This window comes from Cebus imitator, unplaced genomic scaffold, assembly GCF_001604975.1.
Source record: "Cebus imitator isolate Cc_AM_T3 unplaced genomic scaffold, Cebus_imitator-1.0 Scaffold261, whole genome shotgun sequence".
NCBI classification, from domain to species: Eukaryota; Metazoa; Chordata; class Mammalia; order Primates; family Cebidae; genus Cebus; species Cebus imitator.
Genome location: NW_016107576.1, coordinates 1,837,089 through 1,853,538, shown reverse-complemented (window position 1 = coordinate 1,853,538; position 16,450 = coordinate 1,837,089). Strand labels below are relative to the sequence as shown.

The 16,450-nt window shown below is 40.6% G+C and overlaps 1 protein-coding gene across 3 annotated transcripts in view; it reads left to right on the top strand.

Moving 5' to 3' along the window:
- Positions 1-250: 250 nt before the first annotated feature.
- DDAH1 (dimethylarginine dimethylaminohydrolase 1) overlaps positions 251-16,450 on the top strand; it is a 164,872-nt gene continuing 148,672 nt past the window's right edge. Inside the window, exon 1 of one of the 3 annotated variants that reach the window (XM_017499844.1) lies at positions 251-709. In XM_017499844.1, coding sequence (XP_017355333.1) covers positions 407-709 — 303 coding nt within the window. In that variant the 5' untranslated portion in view covers positions 251-406. Of the gene's footprint in view, positions 710-1,028; positions 1,277-16,450 lie in introns of those variants that run through there. The other 2 variants (XM_037728288.1, XM_037728287.1) reach the window with 2 other exon arrangements.

The window sequence follows — 16,450 nt, the reverse complement described above, 5'->3', positions numbered from 1 at the left end:
ATGGGAGGCGTGCACCTGCGACGGAATACAGGTACCGCCAGGTCCAAGTAGGCGAGGCTTTTCGCCGAGCTCCCCGCCTGCGCAGACCTCCCGCCCTCGCTGCGCCCCCGGCCGCGTCTCCCAGCCCCACTCCTTGCGCGGCGCTCGCTGCTACAACTCCCGCCTGGGCTGGCGCGAGACCTGTGAGCGCCGGAGTGGGCGCGCAGGTTGCGCGCGGGCCGGCGCCCGGAGCTCTGGGCATGCTCAGTCGCGCGGGCAGGGCTCCGGGCGCGAGCTGGGCTCCTCCTGCACCACATTCATCGGCTGCCAAGGGGAGCCGCCGGGCGCTCGCAGGCTCGGCGCGCGCTGCCCGCGGGAGGACCCGGCCACCGCCGCCGCCGCCGCCGCCCCTAAGCCTCCCGAAGCCATGGCCGGGCTCGGCCACCCCGCCGCCTTCGGCCGGGCCACCCACGCCGTGGTGCGGGCGCTGCCCGAGTCGCTCGGCCAGCACGCGCTGAGGAGCGCCAAGGGCGAGGAGGTGGACGTCGCCCGCGCGGAGCGGCAGCACCAGCTCTACGTGGGCGTCCTGGGCAGCAAGCTGGGGCTGCAGGTGGTGGAGCTGCCGGCCGACGAGAGCCTTCCGGACTGCGTGTTCGTGGAGGACGTGGCCGTGGTGTGCGAGGAGACGGCCCTCATTACCCGACCCGGGGCGCCGAGCCGGAGGAAGGAGGTAACTGCCCGCCCCGCGACTCTAGGGGCGCGGCCGGGGCGCGCGTCGGGCCCTCCCCCGCCGCCGGCAGCCGCGTTTCCTGTGGAGTCGCGGCAGCGGCCCCCGGGCTAGCTCACAACTTCCCATCGGGTAGCGAGTGTGTGTGTGTGTGTGTGTTTATGTGTGTCAGAGTCAGAGAGAAGTTCATTGTTCACACCTCCTGGCTTCCGGCAGCCTTCTGTAGGATCGGATTCAGTGTGGTGGTTCGGTCTCGGGCAGGTGGGTGGGCGGGGGAGTCCGCCTCAGGGGCATTTTTATTTGTGAAAATTAAACGGCAGCAACGACAATGCAACGCTGAGTGTTTCCCAGGGAGCGGGGGCCCCCGAGGGGTGCCGCTCCGGCAGGGCGAGTGGAGGCTGGGCGTCCCTCCAGGGGGCAGCGCCAGTTGTGACACCGAAGCCCCCAAGTCCTGCCTGGCGCCTGGAGCAGGGCAGGCTGGATGAATTAACCGGGTGTCGGCGCCCACAGATCTGGGGCTTCTCGAGTTAGTTTTCAGTGGTGGCGAGTAAGTCCCAAAGAACAAGACTAGTAAGTGAATGAATGGAAGGAAAGTGTTGTGTTGGTGAACTGTGCTAAATGCGTGCATGAATGGGTTAGGTTTGAAAAGCTGTACCCTCTGTGCTGTGTTGGGTGTGTGTGCTACCGAGCGTCTTTAATTAGAGATGGTTGTTTCACAAATTCCATAATTTTTATTCTCTATATTTTAAAACTCACAGCAATTAAGAGAGCTTTTCTGTTCTCAAGGATTGTGACTACTTTGAAATACTGCAGCTTGTGAAATGGCTGATGGCTTTAAGTGCAATGTAGGTTAGTGGGGAGAGACAAATAGAGTAAGATTGGATTTTAAAATGCCATCTGGCCTGGGATTCTTCTCAATGCCAGTTAAGAACCCAGCCTCAAGACTCCGTTGCTATTGGCGTCCAGTGGCGTTGCAAGAAGCTGGTGGTTTCTTTCATTTCTGGAGATTTAAGATTTTTTTTTTTTCTATTTTGTCTTTATTCACTTCACATTGGAAATACCTCATAGAGCTTATGATTAAAATACGCTTATTCCTTACGTCTCCACTACTTGGTTGATGAAATCCTTTACGGTCTGAGAAAATAAGCATATTCCACTAATTTCTCACTGAGATAATCAGCTTTTATTCCACCCTCCATTAGCAGAAAACCAAAAGAGTAACAGATCTCTCTCTTAGCCCTTTGATCTCTTTGCCACACCTCTCCTCCTCTGAGTCTGTGAGATGTCCCACTCTTTTAAACTGATAAGGAATGTAATCGCGTTTGAATACTTTCTAATGTGTTATAGGCCAAATAGCAAAGCTATAGTTTGAACTTAAAAGAGCAAAATCGATTTCAAAACCCTTTCAATAATGCACTCTTTTGATGAGAGTAATCCAATTTCTTTTCAAGAGGCTGTCACCATATTTATTCATCCATTTTATTTTATTTCTATAATAAAAGATTCCAGGCTTTTTTCTCCCTGATACTTAAGTGAGCAGTGATCTTTTCCCCTGCCCAGATTTTGAAGCATACATTTTAAATTCATTTCATTCTGGTATCAGCCTGGTGGCGCACTGCCAGAAGTCACATGATATAGTGGATAAAAACATTAGACTGAGTCTCAGTTCCACCGCTTTCTAATTCTGTGACCTTTAGGGAGTGTCTCTTGCCTCAGTTTTCTCATCTATAAAGTGGTAATAATAATACGTATTTCACAAAATTGTTGTAATAAATTTGTTAATCTACCTGAAATTCATAGAACAGGACATTTGATGAATGTTGACTATTATTATTCACTTATCAGTAGGTCACGGAAGATTTACTCCTTTAATAAGAAGTCAGCTATACACTGATGTAGTCAGTGACATTTCTCTATTCTGTGATACTGCCTCCAGGTTTGGATCCCCTGCTGGTGCCTGCCTTTGCATTGCACATGATCTGGGTCACCAGAGTAACAGGCCTCCCAGGCAGGGAGAGAAATATGGGGAGTCAGTGTTGGATGGGATGCTTCTGAAGAGCAGGGTCCTGTAGGGCAGTGCTTGTAGAAATCTCTCACAGCACCAGCTCACTGCCTTAGTGGGTGTTAATGCTTGTTGAGTGAGTGAGTGAGTGAATGAATGAATGAATGAATGAAATACTAATACAAGCAGATAGTTACTTCAAGACCCTCTTTGGATTGCTATATATTTTTTCATGTGATGTTTGCCTTCCCAACTGTGAAAAGCTGCAATAACCAAGGAATTATTCTAATATTATCATCACTGATCTCTGCCTCTAGTCTTGTCATTTTCCATTCCATTCCCACACTGTAGCCAAGCTGGTCTTTTAAAAAATCAGATCTGATCCTGTCCCTTCTCTGACTAAACTTCTTGAGGGGCCCCCACTGAGCTTAGATAAACCCATTGACCTGGTCTCTGCTTGCCTTTCCAGCTTTAGCTTCACCTCTGATCCCACCTCAAGCACACCCTGACCCATGGATCAAGTGAGGTTCTTTCACTGAAGCTGATGAGACTATTGCTTTTGTGGATTTTCCCTTTGTCTGGGTACTCTTCCTTCCTCCTCTCTTCCCTTTTACCTGCCTTAAGTTCTCAGCTTACTGTTATCACTAATATTTATTGGGTACTTGCCATTCGCCACACACCATACCAGATTTATGACATGCAATCAACTCTTTGAACTCAATACTATCATAATTTCTATTTTAAAGTTGGTGAAACTGAGGCCTAGAGAGAGTAAATAAATTGACCAAGGTTATAGAGTGCAACCTGTAAAACGAGGGTTTGAACTCGAGTTTCGAGAACTCCAAAGCTCTAGTCCCACCCACTGTGGTATTAGACATCACTTTTCCAAACATGGAATTGGTTCTCCTTTTATGAGCTCCTAAAACTCTCTATCAACTTCCTTTTATATTTATCATACCACATGATAATTGCCTGTCTACCTTTCTGTGTCTCCCATTATGTAACCTATGAGGGCTAGGATCATGTCTGCATTGGTCAACATTTTATCACCAAGGCCTTGCACACAATAGGCATGTAGCAAATATTTTGTTGAACAAATGTTCTCATGATTTTAGGTCAGCCTTAATTCTCCCTCCTTATGACATATTTGGTGTTTCACAAGCATTCCCCATCAGTAGGGTCCTAAAAGTTCTATTGTGAGCATAGGTGGTTTATAGCTGTTTCTCCTTCTCTTTTTCCCTGTCCCTGCCTCTGTCTGTTGTTATTGTTGTTTTGTTTGTTTTTATAAAAATCTTGAGAAGTTCCTTCTTAATCAAAACATCATGTTTCATTTAATGACTTTTCTTTCTTGAAATTCAAGAAGGTATTCTTGTGAAAGTTCAGTGTTTCTCTCAATGGGGCCTCATAGATTAATAAAGTAGAAGCCCTGTGTGCAGGAAGCTTAAGTTTTAGTGAAGGAAACTGTATATACAGAAAGTCAGTAAATAATGTTAATTGTCTAATAATGTTGTATCTTTAGATTTTGAATATTTTTCATGTTTAATACTTTAAGAAAAATCAGCCTTTAGAGGCCTATCAGATTTTACATGATTCCAACTTACATTTTAGGGAAGAAGTGCAGCTTATCTGTTTGTTTGTTTTTAGAGACACGGTCTCACTCTGTCATCTAGACAGAAGTGCCGTGGCATGATCATAGCTCACTGCAGGCTTGAACTTCTGGGCTCAATCAATCTTCCTTCTTTAGCCTCCCAAGGGGCTGGGATTACAGGCATGAGCCACTGTGCCCAGCCAAAAGTCAATGTTTAAATGTCAAATACTGTAAACAAATAATCTAAAAGATAATGAAGGACAAATGACAGATTGTGAGGATTGAATTTTTTAATTAAAACTTTTGTATAGATAATGTATGCCTGCAGTGCCAAATTCAAAAGGTACAAAAGGATATGCAGTAAAAGTGGGTCTTGCCCTTCTACTGTCACTCCTGCACCTGCCTAACCAGTTCCCCTCCTTAGAGGCAACTACTAATGCCATTTTCCTGAGTTTCTTTCCAAAGGTTCTTAGTATCTAATGAATGATTAACTGACAAAGCTTACTTAAGCAAAATTGCGAAATATATCCTGTGCCCTTTTGCCCCTCCACTTTTTTTAAGTTTACTGGTCATTTACACTGTTGACTAGGATTGTTTCTTTGTAACAGCAATTTTACCCTTTCCCAGGTACCAAGTGTTAGTATGTGGGATCATTTGTCTCAGAGAAAACCACACAAATTCACTCTTACAAAGTGATAAGAGCTTAGTTATTATTGTTTCCTTGAGCTTTTGCATTTTTAGGGGCCTCTTCAGGAAGAAGTCAGTACTTAGCACAAGGTAATAAATCCCAAAAGTGGAATTAGGCATCATGTGGGGGAATGGGGACATAAATGGAAGGGATGGACAATATAATTTGGATAGATGTTCCCCTTTTATTAGGGCGCTTATTAGAACCTTCATATTTTGTTTGGGTTTATTCTCTAGTTAGGAAAAAGCATAAATATGTTCATCCTGGAGGCAAGTGAACATTAAGATAATGTCTAATAGCTATAGATAACAAATGCCAAGTTTTGAGTATGTGTGACTCCTAAAAGATGGTATTATTAACCCTAGTCAAAAGTAAGGAAACTGAGGCTCAACTGAGGTTAAGTAACTTGTCCAAAGTTACACACAGTAATAAGTTGTAAAAATGAGGTTTTTATGAAAGTCTAAAGGTTGTTTTTGCATGAAGTGCTTTTTTCCAGTTGTGGTTAATCCTAAAAAAAACATTAAATCAATGTAGAATAACTACCTAAATTCCATTTTACACATTAATGATATGCAATCTAACTTGAAAACTAAATGAATCATTATACTTCCCTTCTCTCATAAATAAGAATATGTTGTCTTCACTTTAGCTTAAAAATAATAATTCAGTCATTTATATGACCCCCTAAATTGCCTAGGCACAGTTTGTGCATAATTGTATCTTATCTACCAGCAGAGCGGATGATTACTTTTTTAAATGCACACATTTCCTCAAACTTCTGTTTAGCTTCAAGTGAGAAAACTGCCCCAAACCATAATTAGAAATTATTCTGACACTCACCAAGATGGAAAGTGAATGTGCTGAATGAAGCTCTTCACATGGCAGCAGATTAACAGTTCTTGATAAATCATCACCTCTAACTAGTTAAAACAACTGCTCTTTTTCAGGACTTTTTAATTTTTTTGACTCTTCTACATGGCCTTGGCAGTAACGTTTGGAAGTTGATGTGTCCCAGAGACTGGAATGCATCCAATAATATAGTCTACTCCTATACAGTTGATCTTGAAAGCCTTGAAAATAAGAAACAAAATGAGGAGGGAGTGACTTCTATTAGATACTATTAGCTGAAAATGAGCTTTCTGCAGAGATTCGTAGACTCATTAGAGAACCATTATAAGACTAAGAAGGAAGAGCTGGATCGCTTGTAATTCAGATATGCTGGAAAATTGCTTTTGCATGTATTTGAATTCTCATTAAGCTCAGATTTCTTCAAAATTAGTTTTTATTATAATAATGGTAGGTATCCATCTGTTAATATAAACCACAAAAACAGAAAAATCTACTTATGACTTTTGAACAAACAGATTTACCTTCCTCTGCCTTGTGTCATAAGTGAATTATTTGTGGCATCTTATGATTCTCAATATAAATTTGGAGGTACATGTTTTAAAAATGAGTGCTGGTTATTATTAATTTTATGGGCTTTTGCTATTAAAATCTGCAACCATTTCAGAAACCCTCATTTTTTGACTAGAAATTTGAATATGTGTAGTGTTCCTTCCTCCTTATCAAGGGAGTATCATAATTAAAGATAAAATGACTAAAACCTTAATAAAAGAAAAAAGTTTCATTTATATCTTATACAGAACACAGTGCAGTATTTATTTTGGGTTGTCCATAAATATTTACCTACCATAACTGAATCCTCTGAAGTTCCATCAAAATATTCACCCGACCTTTGGAGTTAGCTTCCATCAGTTTCCTTAACTGATATTAGATATTAACTCTGTCAGACTTCTCAGACTCATTTCACAAGCAGGGGCATTTCATCTGAATGGACAAGCAGGCATAATCGCAAGCAACAAATCCCATTTAAAAATGTGTGTGTGTAATGCCATCTAGTTCACTTTGTCATTGTCAAATAATTTAATAATGTACATCATCTTCCTGAAGCTGATGCTGCTGAAGGAGCAGTAGAATCACTTAGAAAGGAATAAATCACCAGACTTTAGACTTTTGTTTCCAAATGTCTAAATCATCCAAACAACTATGAAAAGAGGAATCAGCATGACAAAGTACAAAGAAAAGTACAGACTAATACAGGGTTGGTTTAATTCAGTCCAACAAATCAGTGTGGACAAGAACCTGACTTAGTTTAGGTTAGCAAATTAAAAGGACTATATTATCCAGCTTTTGCAGCTGGATGATAGGGGTAAGTTATTTCAGTGAAGATATGTACATAAGCATTTTCCTCTATTTGATTATGTGTGAGTAAATAAACCTTTGCCTTTATTAAAAGACCTTTTGCCTTATTTCATCATTATTTTGTTTAAGAAATATTGAAGTTTTCCATATTTTGTGTGGCATTAAGTTTGAGTGCCATGATTGCATGAAAAGTGACTCTGCTTTTGATAGTAAAGGGATAATAGTTGTGTTACTCATATCTGTTTGTACATTCAGTAACTGTCTGTTACTTCTAGACTGAATATTTGGTGCTGGGGAGATATAGATGAACTGGACACTTCCACTGCCCTCGAGGACCTCACAGTCCAGTGAGGGAGGCAGATCAGTGACAGACACTTGCAGAACAGGGGGCAGATTCTATGGCAGAGCTCTGCCCAGTCCCACAGAAGCTCAAGGAGATGTGTCTCACCCACACCAAGGCTTCCCAGAAGGAGTGATTATCAAGTGAGAATTAACCAGGGGAAGGCAGAGAAGGGCAACCTTCCAGATATAGAGAACACGATGAAATAGGATGGAGGTAATAGTCTAATAAAGATTAATTTTATTAATGTTGAGAAGATACAGAATTGAGAAAAGCCTACCCGTGCCCTCTCAGATCTTTTGAAATTTCAGAACCAATCCCAAGTTCACCAAAAGAATCATGTGCATAACTGTATTTCTTTGTTTGGGTATAGAGAGATTTGGCCACTTTGGATACCTCATTTCTTTTTTTTTTTTTTTTTTTTTTTGGGAAGAATATATCTTCCTCTTTCCCTTCATGCCATTCTTAGTTCAGATTATTAGTGGCTAATTCTAATTTTCCTCTATAAGGGGGAGAATAATTTTTCTTAAGCCACGCAATTTGTGGCAAATTCTTTTTTTTTAATTGCATTTTAGGTTTTGGGGTGCATGTGAAGAACATGCAAGATTGTTGCATAGGTGCACACATGGCAGCGTGATTTGCTGCCTTCCTCCCCATCACCTATATCTGGCATTTCTCCCCATGCTCTCTCTCCCCAATTCCCCACCCCTCACTGTCCCTCCCCTATTTCCCCCTGACAGACCCCAGTGTGTGATGTTCCCCTCCCTGTGTCCATGTGTTCTCCTTGTTCAACACCTGCCTATGAGTGAGAACATGCGGTGTTTGATTTTCTGTTCTTGTGTCAGTTTGCTGAGAATGATAGTTTCCAGGTTCCTCCATGTCCCTACAAAGGACACGAACTCATCATTTTTGATGGCTGCATAGTATTCCATGATGTATATGTGCCACATTTTCCCTGTTCAGTCTATCATCGATGGGCATTTGGGTTGGTTCCAGGTCTTTGCTATTGTAAACAGTGCTGCAATGAACATTCGTGTGCATGTGTCCTTATAGTAGAACGATTTATAATCCTTTGGATATATACCCAGTAATGGGATTGCTGGATCAAATGGAATTTTTATTTCTAGGTCCTTGAGGAATCACCACACTGTCTTCCACAATGGTTGAACTAATTTACACTCCCACCAACAGTGTAAAAGTGTTCCTATTTCTCCACATCCTCTCCAGCATCTGTTGTCTCCAGATTTTTTAATGATCGCCCTTCTAACTGGCGTGAGATGGTATCTCAATGTAGTTTAGATTTGCATTTCTCTGATGACCAGTGATGATGAGCATTTCTTCATGTATGTCTTCTTTTGTAAAGTGTCTGTTCATATCCTTCACCCACTTTAGAATGGGATTTTTTTTTCTTGTAAATCTGTTTTAGTTCTTTGTAGGTTTTGGATATCAGCCCTTTGTCAGATGGGTAGACTGCAAAAATTTTTTTCAATTCTGTTGGTTGCCGATTCACTCTAATGATTGTTTCTTTTGCCGTGCAGAAGCTGTGGAGTTTGATTAGGTCCCATTTGTCTATTTTGGCTTGTGTTGCCGATGCTTTTGGTGGTTTGGTCATGAAGTCCTGTCATGAAGTCCTTGGATACCTCATTTCTAAGTGTACTTTCCTCTTACTGTTACACCCGCATGCTCCATAATGGTCTGGCACCTCTTGTATTCCTGACTAGCACAGTTTGGGAACAATGTAACTCACTCTGGATCTGAAAAAATTCTATTTTAAGTCTGAAACTGAAAGATTTTCTGAGGTTGTTATTTAGATTCTGGTAACTTTTTTGCCATTTAGATTCTGGGGTGGGGGGTGTTCTATAAGTTATCAGTATATTCTTTGCTGGGGGAGTTTCCCTCTTGGCCCATAATTTGTCACATTAGGGTATATCAGGCAAACCTGTCATCCTGTAGTATGTAGTTATATACAGACACTCCTCAACTTATAATGGAATTACATCATGATAAACATATCTTAAGTTGGAAATATCATAAATTGACAATATACTTAATACCCGTAACCTGCAGAACATTATAGCTCAGGCTGCACTACCTTAAACATGCTCAGAACACTTACATTAGCCTATCATTAGACAAAATAAACACAAAGCCTACTTTAAAATAAAGTATTGAATATCTCATGTAATTTATTGAATACTGTACTGAAAGTGAAAGCAAAATGGTTGTATGAGTACTCAAAGTATGGTTTCTACTGAATTTATATCACTTTTGCGCCATTGTAAAGTCAAAATATTGTAAGTTGAACCATTATAAATTAGGGGCCATCTGTACATTGCCCATGTCAATGGCAAATAAGACAAAACTAATCAAATCTCTTGATTTTGACTGTAGTCACGATTGAATCTCAAGTGCAGCCTAAACTGAGAATGCATCTATAATTATGGATTGAATTTTGCATGAGCTGCAGGAGGCAGCCAGGTGGGGAATACTCACTGTCCTGGGGGCAGGAAACACGGTTTTGATTTTTGCAGTGATATTCAGATCAAATAGCTGAGGGATTTTTTTTTTTTCTTTTTGGAGCCCGGGGGGAGAACGTATAGGGTGAGAAAGAGATAAGAAGTTAGGGGAAAGTGGATGGGGAGTTGATGATAACTTACATTTATGGAATGGGATTGGAGTTTGATGAATAAAAAATACTGGATTTTATTCAACCGAAGACATTATACTTGTTCTACTTAATTAACTAATCATATGAACTCATGCCTTGTTAATGATAATCCATTATGAGATGCAGTTGAATTTGCTAAATCTATTTCAAAAGCTCTGCTTACTCAACCATTTATAGCTCATTTGATAAGTAATTTTTTCTATAGAAGACTTTAAATAAAAATCATTGAAATAGTGTAGGATCCTACACCCACATATTTTCTGCCATCACACATCACTTTCCTCAGTGTCTGTCATTTGAGGTTTTTGGGTGGTAGTTGTGAACCAGTGGCCTGAAGAGATGGAGAGCAAATGGTGACGAGGTATGTGCTGTAAGTTGCGTTTTCTGTTATAACTAAGTCTTGACTTGCCCATGGTAATTCTTTCTTATAAACCTTCCTTATATATATACTGGTTTCTATTCCTGATACTGAATTGTTAGTTTTCTAATATTTAACTTTTGGCTTCCAAAACTACATGAAGTTATTTTTCTAAGGAAAGACAAAAAAAAAAAAAAGATACCCATATGAAAAAGTAATCTTCCTATAGTTAGCTGTGTACATATTAGCCAAATAAGGTATAGGTATAGCTATTTTTTTTAATATGGAAATATACTTATGGTAAACCTAAACATTTCTAGCCTGAAATGATTTAAAAAGCTGAAATTAATGAATTAATCTTAGAAAAGCATAGCCATTTTATTCTTTTAATTATTTTTTGAGTCATAAGGGAACCATCATTTCAGGAAGAAAGATTATTATAACTACAGTTTGGCTTTGGGTCATATTTTAGGCCATTTATGATATAATCATATTTTCCAGATCAACAGTTTTATGTGAAGGGATTTAGATCTAGTACTTTATTTTGAAATACCCAAACCATTTTTTAAATCTTGCTTTTGTTATTTTCCAACTTTCTGCATGTCATCCTAGTTCTCTATCAGGGACCCTGGTTTTCCAGCTCCCTTTTCTCTGAAAAATACACAGTTGGGAGGCAGAAGGGCCCTAACCAAAAATGTCACTAAATTTTTTCATTTTTGTCCTTTGTTACTTTCAAACTAAACGTTATTAAGGCTTCAGGCCTCCCTAATCTCTGAGCCTCCCCAAACCACCCCAAATATAGAAACAGTCCAATTGTGACTAGAGCACAGCTTCAAGACAAGGCTTTTGTACCATTTTTCCCCCAGTTGCTGCTCTCTACGCACTAGTGGGTCATGAAATCAATTTAGTGGGTCATGACCAGATCTTTGATTTTTATTGTAATAGAATCAGTAGGAAATGTCAGAGTTTACTGCAACATAGCATCATCCAGGTAAGTATTGTTTCATAAAACTTGTTTCATTTTTACACATTGTGTTTGTGTATACTGATTAGGTAAATGAATTTCTTACAGTAGCTCATGGTAAAAAATAAATGTGAAAAATCCACTGCACATCCTTTCAGCCGGATTGTGCCATTCAGCCTCTTTATAGAAATTCTGCAGGGTCATGCCTGTTGGCCAGTTGGGTCCTGGGAATCATGGCCAAAATCTCAGTGTTACCTTCTATCAAGTCGTGTTTGATTTCCTGTCACTTGTGCTGACGCCCTACAGTGATGGTTTCATGACTGTTTGGACCCCTGTCCATTCAGTAAACTAGTGTTGAGTCTGTAGCTCTGTATGGCCTGGTAGATGTGATTGGGGAACGTGAAGAGGAGGAAGATCATCAACTTCACCATTTGCTAGAAGCTGATTCTGCCTCTTCTTTGGTGATAAGTTTTAACACAGTTAAGGAAAGGTTATGTTGATTAAGGTAAGAAAGCATAGTTTTCCTTCTAAACTTGCATCTTTTGCACTTTTCAGAGGCAGGGAGGGGGAGATTTGGTGGCAGTAGCATTTCCTGAATCCTTTGCCAGGGGTTGTACCCAGTAGGAAGCAGCAGCATCCAGGTGGGGGCTGAGACCTACACAGACACTGGGAGGCATCAGGGTCCAACATCAGGATTTGACCACAGATACTCTTGAGGTAGGGACCGAAACTCAGAACACTTATTTTGGTTCAGAGAACTCCAGCAAGTATCCAGATACAGAATGTGCTAAAATATAATTATAATGTTCATGTCATTCTCAGATCACTGGCTAAAGGCCTAAAAGTGATCTTGGAAATCACTGGCATCCCTCTCTTCCCTTCACACTTATGCAACACTAGATAAGCGGAAATCCTGCCTTATGTAAGAATGCCAAAGAAAATTTAGTTTTTTTCCCCAAGTAACCCGTTTTAGCAATATTTCTTGGTGATGGTGCTATTAAGTATGAGACATCTGGACTGGCATATAAATTGGGGTTCATTCTGACAAAGTATATATAGATGTTTAGTAATGGGTCAGTCTGTGATTGCAGGGAAATGGAGCACCCAGTTTTCAGTAGTGACCCCTTTTTGCTAGCTGAGCAGCCTAGTACTAAGAGTGGAATATATTCCCTTATACATGCTATGCTCTTCTATGCCCCCCAAAAGAGTACTTTGAAGATTCTGATAAGAGACATTAATGATAGAGGCAAACGGTATGTGGCTGTGACTGGAGAAATTGTGTGTTTGTAGGAAAAGGGCTTGGAATTGTGAAACCCGGAGCTGTAATTACAAGAAAAAAAATAGGGAGTGCAGTTATCATGTCCATGTCTGCATTTTTCTTTGTGAGCACTGAGCTGGATAACTGAAGCCTCTGAGTGGTTTGCAGGAAAGCTGAGGATTAATACTGTTTCTAAACTGTCCAATCCTCAGAAGGAAGTTTCTTGGTGAGTGGATGGAGTAATAGAGATTTAAGTTAAGACATTTTCTTGAAAGTAAATGCCGAGAAAAACACAAGATATAGTTTGTTGGCCTCAATACAGCTGAGGGCTCAGTTATGATTCAGAACACGCTCCCTGAAACACTCGCCTGCCCTGAGGTCAACCTAATGACTGGAAATTCTGCAAATGTAACAGCTACTATCCTTTGGCCTGTTTTTATAAAACACACACACACAGGTTTGGATAAAATCAGTTTTCTAACAATGCCCTCCTTGTGAATAATGCTTGGTGGGATTGTGGATCATCAAAAATGTTTACAGGGATTCTTGAGTTACATCATTTCAGTGGTCCTTTAGCCAGGAGAAAGTTTTTGTTCTTTTTGGTTTCTTTTAATGAATTGTGCCTTTTTATTGGGCTCTTTCAGCCTGAGATCACCTCCATACTGGTTGTCTTGATTTCACCTCTAGGATGGGCTTTTATGGTGCTGTCTATGGAGTAGAATGTGTATATGCAGTTCCTAGAACTTCTATACTCTTCTTTACCTTACTTTTTAGGGGAATTCCTATAACACTATGAGTTTGTTCTTATGCTCTAGATCTAGATGATGATATTCAGATTTTAAGTTCAACTCATAAGTGGATCGTAAAGTTACTCTAGTAGGTCACTCCAGCTTTTGTTTGTTTGTGTGTTTGTAAAGGAACTGGAATGTAATAGAAAATAACAGTATATTCGCAACCCATAATCTAGCCAGGTAATGTTTCATGTACCTTTGTTTCATTTATACACATATACATGTTCCCTCATATACTGTAGGTTGCAACATATAGTTCTTACTGTGGATCATTGTCGAGATTATTTTTTAATTTATTTTTGTTGTTGTTTTTGTTGTCAAGAAGTTTTAAATCTACTTATCTAGGAGACCAAAAAAACCTTTAGTAAATACTGCCATTTTATCTTTTGCTGCCATTCTTTGTTGTTTGCAGCAACAGAATTTTGGCATGTGTCAAAGGCACTTGACTCCCATTGAGCAAATGCGCAGTTTGATCTCAGGGCACTGGGTTTTTCATTACCTAGGAGGAAGATAAAGCCACTCATCCAAAGGCAGCAAAATGCAGGAGTTGGAGAAGAAGAGAAGGAAAGCAAACAGTGGAAGTGGAAAGTCTCAGGCTTTTCCCAGTAAATCAGGATTTTCAAATATCAAAAATATCTCCTACATTAATGCTACAGTGTATTTCTGTACACTTAGAAGTGGTACACTCATTTGTAAACCAGATTACAATGTTGTGGTATTATAGCCCAGGATGGCAGGTGTTCACAAAGCATACCACTTATTAAAATGGCCATATGAAAGCCTAGTACCTTTTCCGTTCTATTGACTCCAGTCTCATTTCCACTGTTTCTGCTTTCCTCTGCTCCTCACTGAACTGCCCACCAGCTCCCAGACCCACAATTTCTCGAGATACAGAACCAGCACAAGGTACTTCAGCCTTCATCACTCCTCTAGTGTGCATACCTCTCACTCCACCCAGGTGTCTAGAGACACATGCCTCTAAGCTGACTTGGGAGGGAGACTGCTTGACTCCTGGGGCCCTTGTTGAGAGGTGGCTTTCTCTTCCTTTCCATGTGCCCTGAGGACCGGCAGAGGAAAGCTATACATTCAGATTGTGGTCCCAGTTCGTCTTAACTGTGTGGCCTTAAGCAAGCAGAGCATCACTTTCATCATCTATAATGTTGGGGTGGTTTTGACTACCCTATAGCTTTGTTATGATGACTGCGTGCAGTAATACAGGTAAGGCACTAAGAAGTACCATGCACAGAGTCGTTCTTTGATCAGTGATCAATCCCTCCTCTTTCTGCCTTTATATGCTTTTTGCCTTTCCAAAGCGCTATTATTCAAGCCCCTAAGGATTGAGGCTGTGCTTTTCTCTTGCTATCTTCTCTTCCTGGAAACTGGAAACCTCCGTCCATTGGACTATGGCCAGACTGCCTGTAGCCTGCCCAGACTGAGATTCTGTCCAGCAGTTGGGACTCTTGGCTCTTGTGTTTTGGACCTCTTTGCTGACTCCACCTGAAACACTCCAGGAGGTTGGTAAGACCATTGAGGTATGCACTTGAACCTCACCTGACAGCCAGGCCAGTTCCCCAGCACCTGTGCCACTCTACATGTAGGTCCTATGTGGTTAGTGACCTCGTCTCCACCTCATGGTTTTAGGAGTAGGTCATCAGACTCAACTGACTCAAAAGGTACTATGCTTTCTATAATTTTTCATACTTCTGATCTTTTAAGTGCATGAATACTTAGAGATATTTCTGCCACTGAGCTTATCATCTGATCTTGAACTGGTCATATATTGGTATTTAGATTTGAATTCACATTTTAAGTATCTTTACACATTCAATATATTTTCCATTTTAAGTACTTTAAAAATTCCTCTTACATTGCAGGTGAAATTCCACCTGGAATTGAGTCCCAGTTCCACTTCTCAGTTACATCATCTTGGGCAACTAACAAGTTTCAGTTTCCTATAAAATATCTTTATGCCTTCTGCCGGGCATGGTGGCTCACCCCTGTAATCCCAGCACTTTGGGAGGCTGAGGTGGTCAGATCATGAGATCAGGAGTTCGAGAGCAGCCTGACCAACATGGTGAAATTCCATCTTTATTAAAAATACAAAAATTAGCTGGGTGTGGTGGTGCGCACCTGTAATCCCAGCTGCTCAGGAGGCTGAGGCAGGAGACTCACTTGAACCTGGGAAGTGGAGGTTGCAGTGAGCCAAGATCGCACCATTGCACTCCAGCCTAGGCAACACAGCAAAATTACTTCTCAAAAAAAACAATACACATACACACACACACACACACATATATCTCTATGCCATCTTCCCAAGGATGTTGAAGATCAAAGTTTTCTGAACACTGTAATGCTATATGCAACAGTGATTACAGTGGTAATGTTACAATGAGTGATGGATTGTACGTATGGTAATAGTAACATTATTACATATGGACTGGAGGTAACTAGCCTATTCTTGATGATATATCAGATTGACTAGATTTGACCAATGTCCTTTGCACAATAACATTGACACTGAGCTCTGACAACCTTAGAGAGAGATCCTAATAGAAAGAGACTACTCTTAGAAAGCTTTAGTCACCCGCAGAGACTCAGACCTACCACTTACTAGCAAGGTGAACTTGGCCAAAAAACTTTTGATACAGTTTTGTCATCTGTAAGAAAGGGTGACACTACTCCTTCTATTTATTTAACAGGCAATTGTTGAGTACTTACAACATGCAAAATATAAAGTAAACAAGTATGATGCCTGCTCTGATGGAGCCTGTAGTTTAACTGGAGAGATAAACATGAAATAAATAATCATAAATATATGTGTGTAATTAAAAATACCAGTAAGTGTCTTAAAGGAAAAACACAACTTGTCTCATAAAATTGTA